The following is a 19,308-nucleotide window of genomic DNA, read 5'->3' as shown; positions in this document are numbered from 1 at the left end:
TGAAGTTGGGCCACTGCTCATTTTCCCTCAGTGATCCTGGTTTCATTAAAGTGTTACAGTTTTTTTTTCTGGTATTAGCAGCAGTCATTTCATGCGAGGCTGGTGTGCCTCAATCAAAACTTTCTGGGGGAAATCAGCAATATTTCTGCAAGACGGTTCGTTTAATGCAAGCTTGAGAAATGATGTTAATGATGTTAAAAAACCCTCAGCTTACAGCAGCCCATCGCAGCGCCAGTCTAATCAATGTCATCCACATTTGTGTATCCATTTTTGGTCATCCTGCATGGATGTAGGTTGTTAGATAGCCAGCTGTGCAAGAATGTGATCCCAATGATCCAGAATTACTAGTGCAATTGCACATGGAATTGTTGCCATGGAAAGTATGTGGTGCATGTATTCAGATGGTAGCGTTAGGTTTAGCTTTTATGATACAGGTATTCTGAAAAAAATAATATTTAAGCTAAATTCGGATGTTCTTTGGGGGTCAGCAGCAGGTTGGCCAGTCTTTTGTGACATAAACGCACCACTTTGAAGGGCTGTTTCATGTTAGAGCAAGTCGATGGCCCCTGGAGCTGAGCCGACTAAGCCACAGACGCTCTAACTGAGGTTTATGTGTTTGCATTACTTGGATGTTTGGTGATGCTCGTCTCTCTCGAAGCAGATTTTCAGTTCAGGTTTATTTTCTGAACTGAAAGATTTACCACTTCTCTGTTTGACTCACAGGTGGAAGTGATGATCGCAAAGCTTCATTTTTGTATGTCTGGCTCTCAAGAGGATCCCATGTATAAACAACACTGGGCTGCACTGTTCTTATGGCTCAGCGCTGGAACTCAACTATGTTTTGTGTATTTTCTTAATATCGCATTTTACAAACATGGCTCATCCAGAGGTAACATTTTAACCTAGGTGGTTTCTTCAAACATTTTATTTTTCTAATTTGTGTAATGCCATGTTTAAGGCTACGTGAATATAAGAAATTGAATAAACAGGTCTTATTATTTTTCCCTTTTTGATGCAGAGAGCTTCATCACAAATAACATGTTAGTCATAGAAAAACAAGCAAACCACCTATTAAAAGGTTTGCAAAACCTTCATGTGACCCTCACCATGGAGCCGTCCCTCGAGACTCTCCCATTAACGTTAAAACAAATCAGCATTTTTTTTTTGGTTACTTTGGAAACAGATTATCAGCAACCAGCAAAAACTCTAATATGTGAGTGCATTTCTGTTGTGCTGTTTGCCACAATGTAACAATATGAAACATAGAAAGAGGAAGTGAAGAACTACAGATATGTTTTTTTTTTTTTTTTTGACATGTGAAAGATACAATATTGATTAATTGCTCTGGCTATCTGGAGAATTAAACATCTTGAGGGATTTTCAAGTAATTCTAAAGCAGCAAAGTGTCTTTGTTTTTTAACTGTCTGTATTCCTGAAAGCCTCTAGTTAGGTGCACAGAAACGTACCGCAGAAGTGCAGTGGCCTTAACAGGACATATACAGTACAGCTGACGTGTAGATGAGTTGAAAGTGTCCTTTGTTTGAGTGCAGTGTAGCTCCTCCCCAGCTCAGCGTTTCTCTGAATCAGGTGACGGTCAGCAGTGAAAAACGCTGCCCTGGCATAAAGCAACACCAAGGCAGGGCCGCTTACCATCACACGACGGCTGCTGGCAAACCGAGCTCGAGCTGACTCACGATTACTGTGTCATGACTCTGAAGTGGGCCACCGTGCTTCATCGTATCTGTTTAGATTGCTGTCCAACTGTTGTCAGAGACAGCTCAGGCATGACTCAGGACTTAGAGCTGTGCTCAGTCGTGATAACAAGTTCTCTTTGCGGTGCCAAAATCCAAATCTCTCTGTCAATTTTTTCTTAGCAGAATTGTATTGATACTGAAACTTTAAGCAAACAATATAATTTATTTGAAGTACATAAAAGATACATTTAAACTTTAAGTATATGCACATACTTTTCCCTTGTACCCTTAAGCTCAGTACTCCTGTAAAACACAGTCCTTCATGTTTAAGTATCAGGAACATAAGCTGTACTTTCAGTTTGGACACATACGTTGCAGTGAAACAGGATCCTTTACAGAATGGCCTTTGTGCAGTGGGAGACTCCTGCTTTGAGCCAGCGAAGCGGGGAGATACATGTTCACACTGAGCTTTTCAATGACTCGCTGCTCAGCAAGGCCTCTTTGATGCCCGGGCTCCATTTGAATAGCATCTGCACATAGATTTGCATCCAATTTGTGTGCTGTGAGATCACCAGAAGTGCTGCGTCTTATCAGCTTGCGTCATACTCAGTTAGGCATTTGTCTAGATATAAAACTTTTTGTTCTTACCCTCACCAATTATGGAAACTTCAGGAGGGAAATGCAGGCTATTCTGCAGTCTTAACTGTCTTCAAAGTTTGCTGCAGTTTGTAAATGTGAGGAAAAAGAAATAAAATTACTGCATATTATAAGTTGTTACATATTGTTAGTTATTTCCGGTGCTGGAAGAAATTCTCAGATTACTTAAGTAATAGTGTGACAGTCTAAGGAAATCTGTCATGTTGTGTTCAAAACCAAAATGCATTTAAAGGGTCAGGGGTTGGATTGTTATTGATGCATCATTTGAATGAAGTGGTGCTCAAAGTGCAAAAATACAAACAAGTCTTGTTGTGTGCTGGTTCAAGTCTAGTCAGTTTTATGTAGCCTATTATAAAACACCAGAAGCTGACCTAAAGTGCTTTACAGGCACACTCGTTTGCAATCCAGGTCTCCAAGAACCCAACACACAGAACTCACATAAAAAAACAACATAATAAAGAACATAAGAATAAAAACATAACTAAATTCTAACTGCGGTTAAAAACAACCAAATAAAAGCGCGATAAAAAACATTTACAGTGAGCTCGACCAAACCCATGAGGGACCTCAGATGTGACTAAAAGCAGCTGAAAAGATGATCAATATATGAACAGGTTCTTATGTGGGAAGGCAGACTATTCCAGAGGCCAGAGGCAAAAACAGCAAAAACCCAGTCACCTTTAGTGAGGCCAGGACACTGAGTTTTTACATGAACCAACAGCTTCTCCATCTTCTTTCTACCATAATACATCCAGCTAAACAATAGTTTAACTGAGGGTGAGTGCCATTAGAGTTACATCCTGCTGTGCCATCACAGATGGATACTCCCTTCTGTGCAGTGATGTGGTTGACAGTTGTAATTAGGGATGTCCCCAGAACTGTTACTTACGCTACCTTTTCATACCAAATATCTGAAAGTGCTGTGGTACTATTTTTCCCCCTCTAGTAGGGTTGTCAGAAAAATTGATGCTCAGATGCAAATTGATACTAAAAATTTGAATTATTGACAGCACTGTTGCAGACAGGCAGGTACACACTAGCAGCTAAACTCATGAACATGAGCCCAACAAGCCCAACGCAGCATCTTAAAAACTAACTTCCTTCCTATTGAGAATTTCAAGAGATCGGTAAAGCTCCCGTTTCAACAGCATTGCAGTATTACACAGTTATCATAATGTTGATGTGGGAACTCGGCAGCAAGTGTTATCAGTCCTGCACGTCCGTAATGTTAAAAGACAGTGTTAATTTAACAGATAACACAATTGTGTCTAAGAAGCGTTATGTTTCTCTTAAAGTCCCAGATTGAAGCTGAGAAAAGACTGCCAGCGACCACATAAACAGTGGCACCCTACCTTAACAACTATTCGCTCAGCGATGAAAATAAGGTGCCAGAAGCACAGAAAATAAACAGAGCTATAGCTGCATAAGCCAGTATTGTTCTAATGATTATTTATAAAAAAGAAAAATCAGCACAGTGGCATGGTGGTTAGCACTGCCTCGCAGCACGAAGGTCCTGAGTTTGGATCCACCGGCCGGCCGGGCCTTTCTCTGTAGAGTTTTGCATGTTTTCCCCGTATCTGCGTGGGTTCTTTCCAGGTACTCTGGCTTCCTCCCGCAATCCAAAGACATGCTTGAGGTTAGGTTAATTAGTGATTCTAAATTGGCCATAGGTGTGAATGTGTGTGTGAATGGTTGTCTGTCTCGTTACGATAGATTGGCGACCTCTCAAGGGTGTACCCCGCCTCTCACCCTATGACAGCTGGGATAAGGTCCAGCCCAACCATGACCCTGGATAAGCGGAAGAGGATGAATAAATGGATGTAAAATAGGAATGTTTTTATTAATTAATGCATGCTTTTGGACATCTAAATCTGATGGGAATTTGATCCACGATTACTTGAACTGGGGGGTCTTTGGGAGTCCAACAGATCATCCCTACAAAGTTGTTGATATCAGGGTGAACCTCGGAGGAAACCAGACACTGAACACAGACATTTATGAGGTCATAAACTTGTGCTGCGTGGAGAGTGTGTGAGCGTGCTTGTGTGTGTGTGTGTGTGTGTGTGTGTGTGCACGTGCACACGGGTTTTTAAGAGCCTCTGTGCAGCCGAGCTGTTTGTTTGCGAGTCTCCAGGCTTTTGTGGTTGTCATAGCAACCACCCAGTGTCAGGCACTCTGCGGCATTTTCACAGACGAGCCGCTCTTTGTTAAATGAACACGGCGGAGGAAAGAGCTATTGCCACGCTTTGACTTTCTATTGTAACACACACTCACACACATGAATATGCAGGAGGGCAGCTCTGGGCCACAAGAGAGTAAATATCAGTTGACCGGTCACAATGGCTGCTATTCTTTGTCAGTCTGCACTTTCTGGCCGCTCCGCGGCTCGGTCAGCACGCGCAGGAACAGTGAGGAGCGTGTACAGCTTCACACTGACTGTATATGTGCTCCTCTGTAGCATTTTTTTTGTACTCAGATTGGCCTTCTTGCATATGTGTGTGCTGAAGAAGCAATAGTTAAGTGTAATGGGATGACTGTGCTGAGTCGGCAGTTTGTAACAGCCTGTTTGAGTGCTTGGTTGGATGGATGCTGCACCTGAGAGACTAGACTTTCACACTCCATCGCAGCTGCAGGAGGAAGGCACGCTTCCTCTTCTGAGTGGAGATGAGCTGTATTAATCCACAAAAAACACCTTTTTTTGCAGTTGCTTTATTGTTAGTATTATATCTAAAAATTTTTTTAGATCTTCAGTCGGTAATTTTATGCACACACGTGGTGTCTTGTGCACATGTCTGAGTAAAGTCAGTGAGCGTCAGCTATAAACTGGACTGTAAAGCTTAGCAGGTTCAGAACTGAAAGTTGGCACCAAATATAGAGATGTAACCATTCTAAGATCATTTTCAAGCAAAACTTCATTATGTCTGTTTGTTTTCTTTTCCTCTGTTTTATATTTTTGTTGAGACTATTTTACAGTTTTTAGCTAGACATTTTAGGATACTGTCCATAAACTATAATTGCATTCTTTTGAGCTGTTATTTAACATGTTATAAACCAACATAGAACAACAAAATTTTATTTGAATGTTTATCCAGACGTTTTAGCTTGTTTACTTAATTTTTGCTCAGATATTGCCTTGTTACACTTGTTTATCCAGAAACTGTAAAAGAGGTAGTAACTGAGAAAACAGGAAAGAGAGAGAGAGAGAGGTTTAGTCATGCAGCTCTTGGGGGGTAAATGAGGGAAGCAGCAGTGCTGGGATTATCGTGGTAAGTGTTGGTTCACACAGCCTCAGCTCACCCTCGTTTACTGTTTTCATAGCCAGAGAAGTGAGCTCTTAAATATCTGTGTGGGTAGTCAGGCTGCATCCTCTAGTGAGCTTTGAAGGAAGGAGACAGAGGGGGATGAATGATGACCTCCGACCCTTTCAGAGCACTCCCCCTTGGTAGTTGGCAGCCCCCCAGACCCCTGTCCTTCCTCTGTTAGGATGAGAGAGCTGTGTGAATGCTCTAACTGAGAGAGAGAGAGAGCAAGGCAGATGCCTCCCCTTCATCTCTCCTCCAGGTTCAGAAGGCAGAAAGGTCATATTGTTCCTGTCTGTGACTCACTCTGAGCAGGATGGATCGAGCAGTGGCTCTTATTACACACCTGTGCGGGGCTGTTAGGAGCTTCTGTTTGTGTTTGTTTGTTTACCTGTCTGACTGACTGGTAGCATCGTTCCTAAGTACAGTTGTGAAATAAATAGATGATTACAGCTTGGGTGTTACTTTTGGGAGCTATGGCCACTGTTTTCATTGCTTGTGGTGATATTGTAGCACAGCAAACGCCATTAGGACAAAAGAGATGAGCAGCTCAGTCTCAGTGACCAGAGTTGGACAGAAAGTGAGACTAGACTCTTAGTCAGACATTTTTTTTTTCTTTTCTTTTAAAGCCATGTTCCCACATCCAGGAGCTGAGCCCAGAAAGCTGCCACTGAACTCATTCCTACTATAAAAGTTGTCGTAGCAGCAGTTAAGTTTACACCCTGTCTGAAAACCACACTGAAACTGCTTTGTGGAGTACTTCATACTTTGAAAAAACTCACTAAGGTGAGCCTTAATTTTAGGGCATAGCTTCCTCCATTTACTCTCTGTTCCCTTAAAGGTCAGTGATGTCAAATCTGGGAATTCATATCTAAAATACCACAAGGGATTTATTTTTATTTTTATTTTGGTACAAATTTAAAATGATCAATCAAATGATGAAGCATTTTATACCTAAAAGTTCAAAGGTCAACTTGACTGTGACATCACAATGTTCTCCAAAACACTTTTCTGACCCCACCCCCACCACCAAGCTGGGCATGGTTGGAAAACCTCTAAAGGGAGGGAGGCTTAGAGCTAGTAACTCTAGTTTCTCTTTCTAAGTCTTCATTGTCTTTGTCTGTGACATATAACATAGTTGTTCCTCTCCTTACCATCAGTTTTCTTTTTTTGCCTTCCCCTCAATTACTGAGATGGGTTTTAAGCCTTACTGCTTGCCAGATGCACGGAGCCACAGTGCAGCAGTCTGCAGAGCGTCCAGACAGCAGTTTGGCTCGTCCTGCAAGGTTCTCTTTCCCGCTGTGCCTCCAAACTGAGGACGGCCGTAACCCAAATCTTGTTCAAACTGCTCTGCCAGACCTTTATTGTCAGTTCTGGTTTTTGGACGGCAGGATGTAACAAATATATGAAGCCAATATCAGCTTATAGCATTGTCTGACATGCACAGGGGAGCATCGGGTCTGCTTTAGCTTTAGTTTAGGTTTTCTTTCATTTTTTGCAACTTTTTAAGCAAATTGAGGCCTCTCCTGGATTATCAACAAAGTTATTTAGTATTTGTTTTTGTTCTGATTCGGGCTCAGTGTGTCCAATAAGGTCTCTTTGGACCTTTGTTTCCTCAAAGGTCAGCACTGGAACAGTGGCTCGTTATTGTTCAGTGTTGTTGTCAAAGTTCACCAAACTTCAACTCAGTCTAAAGGATTTGTACTGATTTGCTTTGCGTGGATGAGCGTCTCTGTAATTTATTTGAATTAAAATGACAAACAGAGCTATGATTAAGCTTTTTCCTGTTCTCCATGCACAGGAAAAATAAAAACTCACCCCTTTGTCATTTACCGCTCATAAACCCCCGAGGAAGGCACTCCTCTCCTGCACAGCTGTTCCTCGAGGGTGCCACTTTAAATCAGAACCTGCGCTTGGCGAACACGTCTGCTTAAATGCAGTGTCCTAATCCATCACACATCAGAAAATCATCTGGGAGTCTGAGGAGGAGGAAAGTGCTGTATGGCTGTTAGCAGCTCCGTTTTCCTGGCACAAAAAAACTCTCTCCGTCAGCACTTTGCTGCCCCATGAGCCAGAGTGAATTGAAGGTAGGAGAAATACTTCGGATAGAGATGACAGTTTTTACCTGCCTAGCATGCACAGAGACCCATTGCCATGCCAACTCATCCAGACAGTATTCATTCTCATTACAGCTGGAGCTGCAAAAAAACTCTACATAAAAAAACTGTAGTTTTTTTATGTTGTGGATTTGATTACACCATGTAACACCATGTTTGTCTTTGACAAGCAAGTGTTATTTTCTAACTATTTTTATTGTAAAACAGTAGAAAATGTCCATTATTCCTGTCAAACTTTGCTTTTGTGGATTTTAGAGGGATTGTTTTTGTTGCCTCAAAATACATAAATATGTCAAATTATTGTTATTTTTGCTTTTAATTGAACATTTTTACAATTTTTATAGGCAGATTTTGAAGAGAAAACAGTTTGAAAAATGGTTAAAACCTAAATGAAGACCTCTAGTAACTGGCATTATATGGGAAAATGATACATATAATATGTTTATAATATATATCAAAGCTTTGGGATAATATATATATATATATATATATATATATATATATATATATATATATATATATATATATAGTTTAAACCCAAAGACAAGACAAAAGTGGAAATTTGTTGTGTTATAAAACAAAAAACCTTTCCCCCTTCAAACTCCTTTTTTTTTTTTTTTTTTTTTTTTTTTTTACCATCTTTGCTGAACATTTTGGAGGAGATGGTGGAACAATATTTTCCTAGACTCTTTTTCACTGTAGTTTATCTGCTCGTTTCTGGGGTTTCACGGGGACACGAGAGGCCCTGAGCTGGAGGCTGAGGCTTGAGAAATCGGTCGCAGTGTTGAAAACCGCCTTCCTGTGTCAAAGGCTCTGCCAGCACCGTCTGCCTTTCCTCTCTCCCCTAAACTCACCCTGCCTGCGTGTTTGGAAATGGCAGGGGCTCGCACTCATGAGCTGGCTTGTTTCACTAAAAGGATTGTACTAATATGGAACTGGCAGAGAGGCAGGAAATTTTTTTCTAACTGAGGGTGATTAATGAAGTGGGAGAGTGGGCAAAAGGGGGAAGCTGGAAGAGGAAGAGGTGTGATGGGAGATAGTGGGTCTTTAAGGAAGAGGGAAATGTGTGAGAGATTTACACAGTGAAAAATGATTGTAGTCATTTAGATCAGTAAGGGGAAAGCGCTTTTTAATTGTTTATTTTAGTGGAGTATAGTCATGTCGGGATGATTCTGCTGAAATCAAGTTCATTTTCATCTGTATCATCTTTAATCATAAAGTTTCAGTCAATATGACCTTAATCATGGATTTAAAATTCTTAAACCAAAGCAATTTAAATTTAAAGGAAAAGGACTCGACTAAGAATCTATTAAAGATTTCCCTCCCATTTTCTTCCCGGTAAAAGTAATCTGACAGGTTGAGGTGTGTGTATATAAGTAAACCTATTAAATAATTACAGCTACATCCAGAAATGTGCAAACCCAGAGACATCTGTGTGTTTGTTCAGGTTAATAGTCTTTCATTTTGGTCACCAGTCAGTTGCATCATATCCCCTTTGCGCATCACAGCCACCAAGCTAATGCAAACGGTAACCCCATAACATTACAGCAATATTCATACGCTGCCTTTATTTTGACCATCCATAATTGCACTGGGCTTTCACACCACTATATTAGCCACATAACTTTCGCTACGGTAGCTGTATGAGTAAGCAATTAGCATTGACATATCAAATAAAAATGGAATACACTACCTCGTCTGTGAACTTAGACCTAAGTAACAGATCTAGAGACTGGTTAGCAACCGTCTGGCAACCACCGCTCTCAAGGGAAATATCTGTATTTCATGACTGGTTGCTTGAGGTTGCTGGCTGCCGCTGAGTGAAATCTGCCTCAAAGAGGGTGCTACACAAAAAACTTCCTTGATGAAAGACGCCAACCTGTTTGGGCACAAGTCGCCATTTTACTCTCAAACCAGAAATAGAGACCATCCGCCTTCAGACCTCTTAAAGGGGCCACACCATTCTCATAACAAGAGTAAAAGTTGCACCGTAAAAGTTGTTGGTTGCAGCGGTAAGACACAACATTTGCTCGAAGGGAACTTTCTCCGTTTCTGGTTTGCGTTGCAGGTTTCAGAGCTTCACTGTCTGTTTGTGAGTAGTTTGCTAGTGTTTCCAGCCAAGTCAGCATCTGCCATGCAAACTACCGGCGACTGCAGCAACCTGCTAGCAGTCAGAGCAGTCATAGGAGGTTTTCAGTACAGCCTCACATACTTCTTTGCAACCAGTTTCATGCCAGAGACTGCCAGCAACCACTCGCTAACTGGTTGCAGAAAACACACCTTTCCTGACTTACCTCTTGACCTGCCTACCTGCAACCAATTTCACAGCAACTGCCAGTGACCACTCTCAACAAGTTAGGGCATACACATTTTTTGCCTTGGAATCTGGTTGCCATATGGTTGCTACCTGGTCTCTCAACCTGTGTGACTGAGGCCTTAAGTTGAGTCATGTCAGATTTTTTTCATTGGTGCTGGTGGTAAAAAAACAAACCAGTGTTTATCACCACTGAGTACAGGTTATCCATTCAGTGGTTGCCATGGGAAAAACTTTGCATGCAATGATGCTGACTGGCAGACTTCCCCGATTTCTCCCACTCTTAACCCCTGTTGTTTTTACAGTCTGCCTCAGTTCTGAGAGAGAGAGAGAGAAAACAGGGGAGGCCTCAAATTTTTACAACCCTCCAGTTCCTCCCACAGACATATTCATCCTTCAGTCATGCTTTCACTTTGCTCCATTACACGTTATGCTGCTGAAGCTGCAACAGACTGTGTTAAACTGCAGTAATGAGAATGATTTTGCACTGGCAGGACTCTGGAGCAGACATGTTAACAGCCTACAGAGATTCACAGCACATACTGTACTGACAAACTGTACAAGGACCAAACAATCACACATGGAGTGCATGGGAATCACACGAGACACACCACACTATGCATTCATACAGTGAATGATTTTTTAATCACTTTTGAAGCTTAAGGCAGTACTGTTTAACATCTGCATGGGCTTGTGGTCAGTTTTCTGTATTGATGTGGGCACCTCTGTTAGTCCTTTGGTTGCAGATCTAAAAATAGTTTTTTTTTTTTTGATCAGTTCAAATTTTTCAACAATCATACAGAGAGAAATTGATGGGAGTGGAGACACAGAGGCTAATGCCACCAGTCTCAAACATCTATGGAGAAGATAATAGGAACCTTTGGTTTTCTTTAATATGGTTTGTCAAAAATTAATTCTTTAAATTTTTACGTATATTAAACTGATAACAGATTATATTGTGTCTGATACTGGGCGATGTTTCACTTGTCAGTCAGTAGAACACGTTTTTGACAATGCTACTTATCCTGCATCCTCTGGCTATAAATACACAGGCACTCTGCACAGGGAAAACTCTTCGGCTGCACTCTTGGCTAACTCTCAGAGGACGTGTTTCTCTTTTAGCTCCTGCAGGAGTCAACCACAGTAATCAATTATGTTGTGCTGTGCTTCTGGTAATCTTCAGCAAAGACAAGCTTGAGTCATATGGAAATTCATTACACAGTGGTGGCGTCACTTTCAATGCCAAGGAGCAGCCAGTGGGAATCAGTCGCCTTTACTTAAGGCTAGTAATTGTTGTTGTTTGTACATTTTCCAGTCCGGCTTGGTGTAGCAGTTCTTGGTCATGTTTGATATAGTCGGAGCCTGATTTCAGATGGTGCTAGATGGGGAACAAAAGAAGTGAACTGTCTTGTTTTTAAACCAAGAATCCTTGAAAGTGGATCTTAAATCTTCCTGGATAAAACGTTATATTCCGGGGGGAGAAACAAAAAAAATCATCATGTTAACATTTTATTCATGGAAAACTAGAAATAAAGAATTGGATGAAGATGGATCAGGCAGACAGTATGCTGTTACTTTTAACATTACAAGAAATAGCCTTTTAGGATGAGAACTGAACCAGATCTTATTACTGTGTTGGGTAATGTTTCTGGCAAGTTCCTTAAATACGGTGACCTCTGAGTGCATTTTGGGTCAACAGAATGTACACATTTCTTTTATGATTTTTTTTTTTGTGTGTGTGTAAGATTAGAGTGACTACAGCATTCTTCTTGGCTATCTGCTCATCCAGTAATCTGCCTCTGTGATCAGTGGACCAGTAACTCAGAGTCCTGCCCTGCCAAGAGCCCCAGAACACCTGAAGGTGCCTGGGAGTGTAGACCACAGCACAGCCAGAGGGGGGGGGTCATGTGACGGTGCAGGTGGCTGCCAGACTGGACTGTGTGAGTCTGCCAAACTCCACAGTGACCCAGAGACTTAGAGAAACTGCAGGAGGGCCAGTTAATTCTTGTCAGGAGGAGGCCTGTTGTCCAACCCGAAGCAGCCAAACTTGCACTTCTTCCAAGACATTTAACAAGCGAACATTCCTTCTGTGAACTTTTAGTCGTTTTCACAACTGTGCTCTTTGCAGCTCAACTCAGAGCATTTTAACCAATCTGGTCCTCGTAAAAGCTGCACTAATCATGAGTTTTAAAAATTGTAGACAAAAAGAAACAGAACATTGTAAGAATTTGAACCTGCAGAGCCAGCAAAACACTCTTATCTAAATACTTTGATTAAATTACACAGTATTCACACGAGCTGCTGACACCACAGCTCTGTCTCGACTGTTTAAAACATTTGGCAAGCGCCTTTAGCGAGTATTGATTAAGGTATTTGAAATAATCCTAGTGCCTGTTGGAGCTTGACTTAAGTCATGAGTAGCATTGCTGGAACACAGTATCTTCTGGGCTAAGGGCGTGTGCCTGCTATTTGCACATAAATCTTCATTGCTGGTCTTTTTCTGTCAGTCCTGCCCTTGGGGATGAAACACCATATAATCTGTTCGTTTCCCTCCACATCTTCTACAGTATCTACAGAGGCTCGTCCAGCTTTTTCAGTGACTGAAACTCCACCGCATGCCATCAAACTCGCACACATCTTAAACCCAGCCCTTCCACACTGTAGTTTATTGATAGCCGTGTAAACCTCACACCACTCCATTTTTAAGAGTGATCTCATTGCGGAAGTTCCACAAGTGCTTCGAACCAGTTCGCCAGTGACTTTTAAGTGGCTTTTGTTCCCCAGTAGTGGAAAGCAGGCCAGTGAAAGACAGTGTTGGCTTTCATAAATGCCTGGCTCTGCTCCTGCAGGTCCTCCTTCAGCTCTCTGGAGGAAACATGGTGTCTGATGTTTGGGCCCTGGATGCAATTAACCCGTGGAACTCATAAAAAGGCGTTCGCGGCAGGGTGCATAATGGGCCCACTCCTCATGCCAGCTCCTGTTGGGTGGTTGAGGTCCTGCCCCAGATGGTTTCCATTAGCATGTTTGCATGCCAGCAATGCCAGAGAATCCAAGGCTTGCTACACCTACTGTATGTATACAATGCTCCAGTGTTCTGTGGTTCAGTGACAAAAGTCCAGAACTTGTTTTTTGGCACCACAGGGAGAGGTGAAAGGGTGGGACCAGGGACTACATCTGTCTGTCAACAGATTTCCATTGACATCTTATTTTTAAAGGTTCAGATGTTGTGGTTTATTAGTCCTTGTAGGAAAACTACCTCGGGTCTCACAAACCATAAATGGAGCTGGTAGTGTTTCAGTATTTTGTTTGCAGATATTCTAAACAGACCTATTCTCCTGGCAGCTTTTCCCTGTGGATAGCAATGTTGTGCCAGACTGAAAAATGTCAGCATCTACTTTGAATTCCCAGAAAATGCATGGATTTTATACGAACATTCGTGGTTCCCAGCAGATGAATTCTGATGATTTTGAGGATCCTCTTATAATATCATCAGCATGAGACTCAGCTGTTCTTTGTTTATACAGCTAGTAATTCCGATGCACTGTAGTACCCATGCTAATATTATTTAATATGTCTGAGAAAGCTTTAGTCCCATTACACATGCCAAGCAGCATGCCAAGTGCAGTGAGCCAAAAATGCAGGATTCCATTGTGCCAGTTACACATATAGCAAGAAGATTGCAGTCTTAATGCAACAGTACATACTTCAGATACAGTCCATATTGAAAGGAGAAGGAACCAGTGTACGATTTGAAAGACAGAGTAAGTCATGTTACAACTGGCTAGGGAAAAAAATATTCACTTCTTCACAAATAAACCTGCTAACCCAAATAATCTCCTCCATATAATAATCTCACCTTTACTTGCTTTATTCCTTTGAACTAGTGCCAGTGTCACCGGATTGTATAATTTAATAAGCCTGCAGTACAATACAGTGCAAACAAAGGAACTCTGGGAGCTTGATAAGTAGTCTCAGCACCTTTAAGAACCTAGTTGGCTCATGTTTGATGTGTTTGGCAGTAGATTACATACAGTGACTGATGGTCTTATCTGATTTCTTCCCCTAATAATATAGACATTTACAGCTTGGTGTAACTCTCACCTGAGGAAAGCAGGCACGCAGATTGAGAACATTGAAGAAGACTTCCGGGATGGACTGAAACTCATGCTGCTTCTGGAGGTCATCTCAGGTAAAAAAAAAGCTCCTTGCTTAACTAGATTACCTGAATGAAAACAGCGCTGTCACCTGCTGATTTTTAGCTACCAGAATCCCCCTTAAAGTGCCAGTTCAACAGTATGCTTTCCTAAAAAATGTATTTCTGACAGCTAAATTATACCATACACAACACTCTCCTGTCTGTTTCAATTAAAGGAACACAAGTTAAACAACCTTATCTCCCATAATGTGTCTGGTTATGAGAGGAATTTAAATTAGATCCTTCAAATTTGATTACACAGACAGAAAGCAGAGCTGTAGGTCAATTTGAAGGTGGAGTTCAGAATGAAATATTAAAAAAAAACATTACGTGTTTTTCGAAAGCTGTCATGTATTATTGTTAATCAATTTTTATTTATTTTAAATGTGAATGCTTAGAAACTCTCATGTGTTTCATGTCCAGGCGAACGCTTGGCCAAACCAGAGAGAGGCAAAATGAGAGTCCACAAGATCTCCAACGTTAACAAAGCGCTCGACTTCATCGCCAGCAAAGGAGTGAAGTTGGTTTCTATTGGAGCAGAAGGTGAGTGACATCACATCTTTCTAACAGTGACAGAAGGTCAGACATTTTCCACAAAAGCCAAATGAACTTCTCTAAGTTTGTTTGCATTTCACGTTATCGCCTATTGATTTTAATTAGGTTATCAGCCGAGCCAGTAGCTACTGTTCTGTTGTAAATAGTTATGTATAATGTAGCCTCCTGCCCTCCCTCTCGCTCTCTCACTTGTTACCATGGCAGTGGCACAGGCTGCTGTGCGGTTTAATGAGATCCTTATTGCAGAGTGCTCGGGCAGAGCTTGTGCTTTGCAGTGCATTTTCTGAGAGCAGATCTTAGGATCAGCAATCCCCTCCGGGGCTGAGGCTGCTCATTGTTCAGCACAAATAACTTGGGGATGTCCATCCTCTTCCCATCTGAAAGTAAACAAGTCTTTAGCAGAGTAAACACTCCACTCTCGCTTTCTCTCTCTCTGTCTCTCTCTCTATCTGTTTGTTCTATCTATCTGTCCTATCTACCACCTACCACATGCCCTTGTTTAGCATTTTCCTGGAAATTACATGCACTCCCCTCCAAAAGTATTATAACATATGAGATGAAAGATCAACATCTCAGCTTTTATTTCCAGGTGTTTTGATCTGGATCTGAAACGCAGTTCAGAAGACGGCACCTTTTGTGTGAATCTACCCATTTTTCTTTTGTATTGAAACAGATAAACTTAAATAGATTAAAGAGAATAAGGCTTGATATTTAGTTGCAAATCCTTTGCTTGCAATAACTGCATCAAACCTGACATCACAAAACTTTTGTGTTCTTCTTTTGTGATGCTTTTCCAGGCTTTCACCGCTGCCTCTGCCAGCTGTTGTTTGTTTTTGTTTTTGTTTTGTTTTTTGGGGGGAGGGAGACTCTCTTCAGTCTCCTCTTTTGCAGGTAAAGTGCTCTATGGGGTTTAAGTGTGGAGATTCACTAGGCCAGCCTAAGACCTTCCATGTCCTGCCCCTGAACTCCTTTGTAGTTGCGGCAGTGTGTTTTGGGTCATTCTCTTGCTGCATGTTGAAGGATCTCCCAATCAGTTTGTTTGCATCTTTCTTTAAATTGACACACAAAATGTTTTTGTAGACTTCTGAGTTCATTGTACTGCTGTCATCATCATGGCATCATCAGTGAAGATTAATGAGCCCATCGCAGAAGAAGCCATGCACGCCTAAGCCATAACATTACCTCCACTGTGTTTCACAGATGAGCTTGTATGTTTGGGATCGTGAGCAGATCCTTTCTTACTCCAAAATTTAGCCTTTCCATCTCAGTAAAGGGTCATCTTTGTCCATAAAAGTTTTTCCCAGAATTTCTGAGGCTTGTCTCTGTACTTCTTGGAAAATTACAGCCTGGCTTTCTTGTTCTTCTTGCTAGTTAGTGGTTTGCTTCTTCTGGTGAAGCTTCTGTACTCTTGTTGATAAAGTCTTCTATGAACAGTAGACTGTGATACCTTCTCTCCTGCCCTCTGGAGGTTGTTGCTGATGTCACTAACAGTAGTTTCAGGGTCTTTCTTTACAGCACTTAGAATGTTTCTGTCATCGACTGCTGTTGTTTTCCTTGGTCTACCTGTTACTTAGTACACAGTGACAACTTTCTTCTTCGGGATATTCCAAACGGTTGTACTGGCTATGGCCAATGTTTGTGCATTGGCTCTGATTGATTTTTTCCATTGCTGGTTTTTCACCTGCTCTCTGGTTTTCGTGTTGGTTACATCTCAAAGTATAAATGCACAATCTGCACAGGCAAAAGCCAAATATGAAACTGAAACAGCACTATTTATTGTTGGAATAATATAGGAATGGCGCTATAAATAGGAAAAATAAGGAATAAATAACAATATAAGAATAATATAAAAAGTAAAAAAATAGTAGAAAAAATAATAATAGAAGAAAATATATATCTTATATGCAGAAAAATGGTTTTACAGCAGCAGCAGAAGACAGCAGGAAGTTTGTGCAATGAAGGAAACAATTTTGCAATACAAGACAGCATTTGTGCAATGAGCAACCACTGGGGTTTGTGTGGGTATATGTGCATGGTATGTATGAGTATGTAAGGTGCTGTGATGGTGTTTTAGTCCATTCCAGACGGATGTCCTCAGAATTTGTCAGGTTTGTATGTCTGGGGTGTGGGTGAGTTATACAGTCTTATTGCACTGGGCAGGAACGATTTCCTGTATTGTTCCTTTGAGCAGCAGGGTTGTAAGTATAAGTATGTATTGCTGAATTAATCAATGTAACAGGACACAGCTGGGCAGCAAAACACACCTGTCAGTCACATGTTCCAATACCTTTGCTCACAAGAAAAATGGGTGGGTTTTGAGAAAAGGTGCTATCGTCTGAACTGCGTATCAGATCCAGATGTAAATACCTGGGGAAAAAAAAAAAAAGCTGAGATGTTCATCTTTTGGCTCATATTCATCTTTTAATGTCAAACCAAAATGTTTTCAGTCTACAGTAAAAATAAAGGGATTGGCATCACTGAGGGGAGCGTAGTTTGCATACGTGTGTTGCAACAAACAGGAAGTGTGTCAAAAGTTGTAAATGATCATGAAACGGCACATTATTATCAGATATTTTTCTGCTTAATCTGTTTGAGTAACCAAGCCTGTGCAGATGGTTTTGGTTCGGAGACATTTTAGAGTGAAAGCAAACAGAAAATGTACTGAGCTACTCAAAACATTGACAGAATATTATTTCTTTTATTTTTTTGCCTATCTTATCTGGCAGCTTTTGCAATCAGAATCATGGTCTGAATGCACTGTTGTGCCAAATATATTTCCTTTTCCAAGATGAACTCTATAAGTTCTCTATATAGTGCTTTTAAATGTAGTTTTCAGTGCTCTCCATGTACTGTCATTGTCTTGAGATGGGAATAGAAATTTCTCAGAATCTCAGCACGTCAAGGGATTAAAAATAAAATATGTGAATTTTGATTTTCTTTGTTAATGACCCTTTAAAGTTGACTTATTTATTTCCTTATTTTAAAATAACAAGATCACCATATGTACAAGTAATCAATGAGCGCCAAAAGCTCAGGCTTCTCCAAACATTCGGCTTCCCACAATTGTTTCGGCTCTTGGCTCTGTGTGGTATCAGTGACGGTGAGTACTTTAAGGTGTCAGTCACACAGACCTAGAAAATGTGTGTTCCCCAAACAGTTGGCAAGTGGTTGCTGGAGTTTACTGGCTTTCACTGGGTGAAATGAGTTGCAAAGAGAGTGCTGCACCTAAAAACCTCCTTGCGATTGCTTTGGTTACTAGCAGATTGCCGCGGTCGCCCACAGCTTGCATGGACAACACCGACTTTGCCACCATTTACTCTCCGAGTTGTAGTGAAACTTGAAAAAGTGCAACAGAAAACCAAAAATATAGAACATTCAGTTCAATTTCTACCTCATTGCTGCAACCAACACATTTCAAAAAGTACAACTTTTACTTTGAAGGTGAATGTTTTCCATTTCTGGAGTCAAACTCTTCACAGTTTCACTACCACTTGGTGAGCAGTTTGCGAGTGTTTGCAGACAAGTTGGTGTCTTCCAAGCAAGCTACAGGTGATCGTGCCAACCTGCTGCTGACCAAAGCAATCAGAGGAGGTCTTTGGTGCAGCAACATATGTCTTTGCGACCAGTTTTACCGAGTTCCTGCCAACCAGTTGGGGAATATACTTTTTTCCCTTGGTGTTCGACAGGTCTCTAGGCCTATGTAACTGAGGCCTAATATGGTCATCCCAGGCATATAGCCAATCAGAAGAAAGTCTGTGTAAAGGGATGCTGAAATTCCTTGTTCCAGACAGGATGAACTGAGGCACTTCATCAAGGCCCCTCAGAAGGTAAATAAGAAAAAATGAAATATGTAATATGAACTGTTCAAGCTACTCTAGTGAAGCCTATTCTAGTAGAATGAAAATATAGCCCTAGAAATCAGAATTATAGGTTCTCCTTTAAAACTGTATTGACTAAAAACGAAGACGTATAATTTTTTTGTGAAGTGACCCTTTAAATAATATTTAAATAATATGAACCCTTGCATGTTAGTCAACACTGTCCCTCCACAGTGCCACTGAATAAGGTTAACCTCTGACCAGTCTTAACTCCTGGTGTTCAGCACTTTCCATCTAGTCTCCCCATCATAAGTATCTGCCAGCATCGTACATGAAATCTTGAAAGAACTCCTTAAATGGAGAAGGTTTTAATGACAAAAGCTGAGCTGCAGCCTAAAATCTAATGAGGGCACAATTCTGCTTCATCTTCATAAACTTGGATTGAATAAAACAATGATTTCAGATATTTTGAATTCACAGGCTATATAAATGTCCACCTTTTTAAGTGCCTTATAGTGTTGTTTTATTAAAAAAAAACAATAACAGTTTGATAACTGTTTTAAATACATATGACTCTGGATCAACCTTAGTATTTCTGTTGATATATTTGGATTTATTACAGAGCTGAAAAAGGTGTGATGACCGAAAATAAATAAGCT

The 19,308-nt window shown here is 40.9% G+C and overlaps 1 protein-coding gene across 5 annotated transcripts in view; it reads left to right on the top strand.

Annotated features, from left to right (window-relative positions):
- The window catches only part of actn1 (actinin, alpha 1), a 54,019-nt gene that overhangs the window by 11,380 nt on the left and 23,331 nt on the right, over positions 1-19,308 (top strand). For all 5 annotated transcript variants that reach the window (XM_030759177.1, XM_030759175.1, XM_030759176.1 and 2 more), the window contains exons 2-3: positions 14,156-14,270; positions 14,700-14,819. In XM_030759177.1, coding sequence (XP_030615037.1) covers positions 14,156-14,270; positions 14,700-14,819 — 235 coding nt within the window. The remainder of the gene's footprint in view (positions 1-14,155; positions 14,271-14,699; positions 14,820-19,308) is intronic.

The sequence above is a fragment of the Archocentrus centrarchus genome, chromosome 22 (genome assembly GCF_007364275.1).
Source record: "Archocentrus centrarchus isolate MPI-CPG fArcCen1 chromosome 22, fArcCen1, whole genome shotgun sequence".
NCBI classification, from domain to species: Eukaryota; Metazoa; Chordata; class Actinopteri; order Cichliformes; family Cichlidae; genus Archocentrus; species Archocentrus centrarchus.
This window is presented reverse-complemented; position numbering and strand designations above follow the sequence as displayed.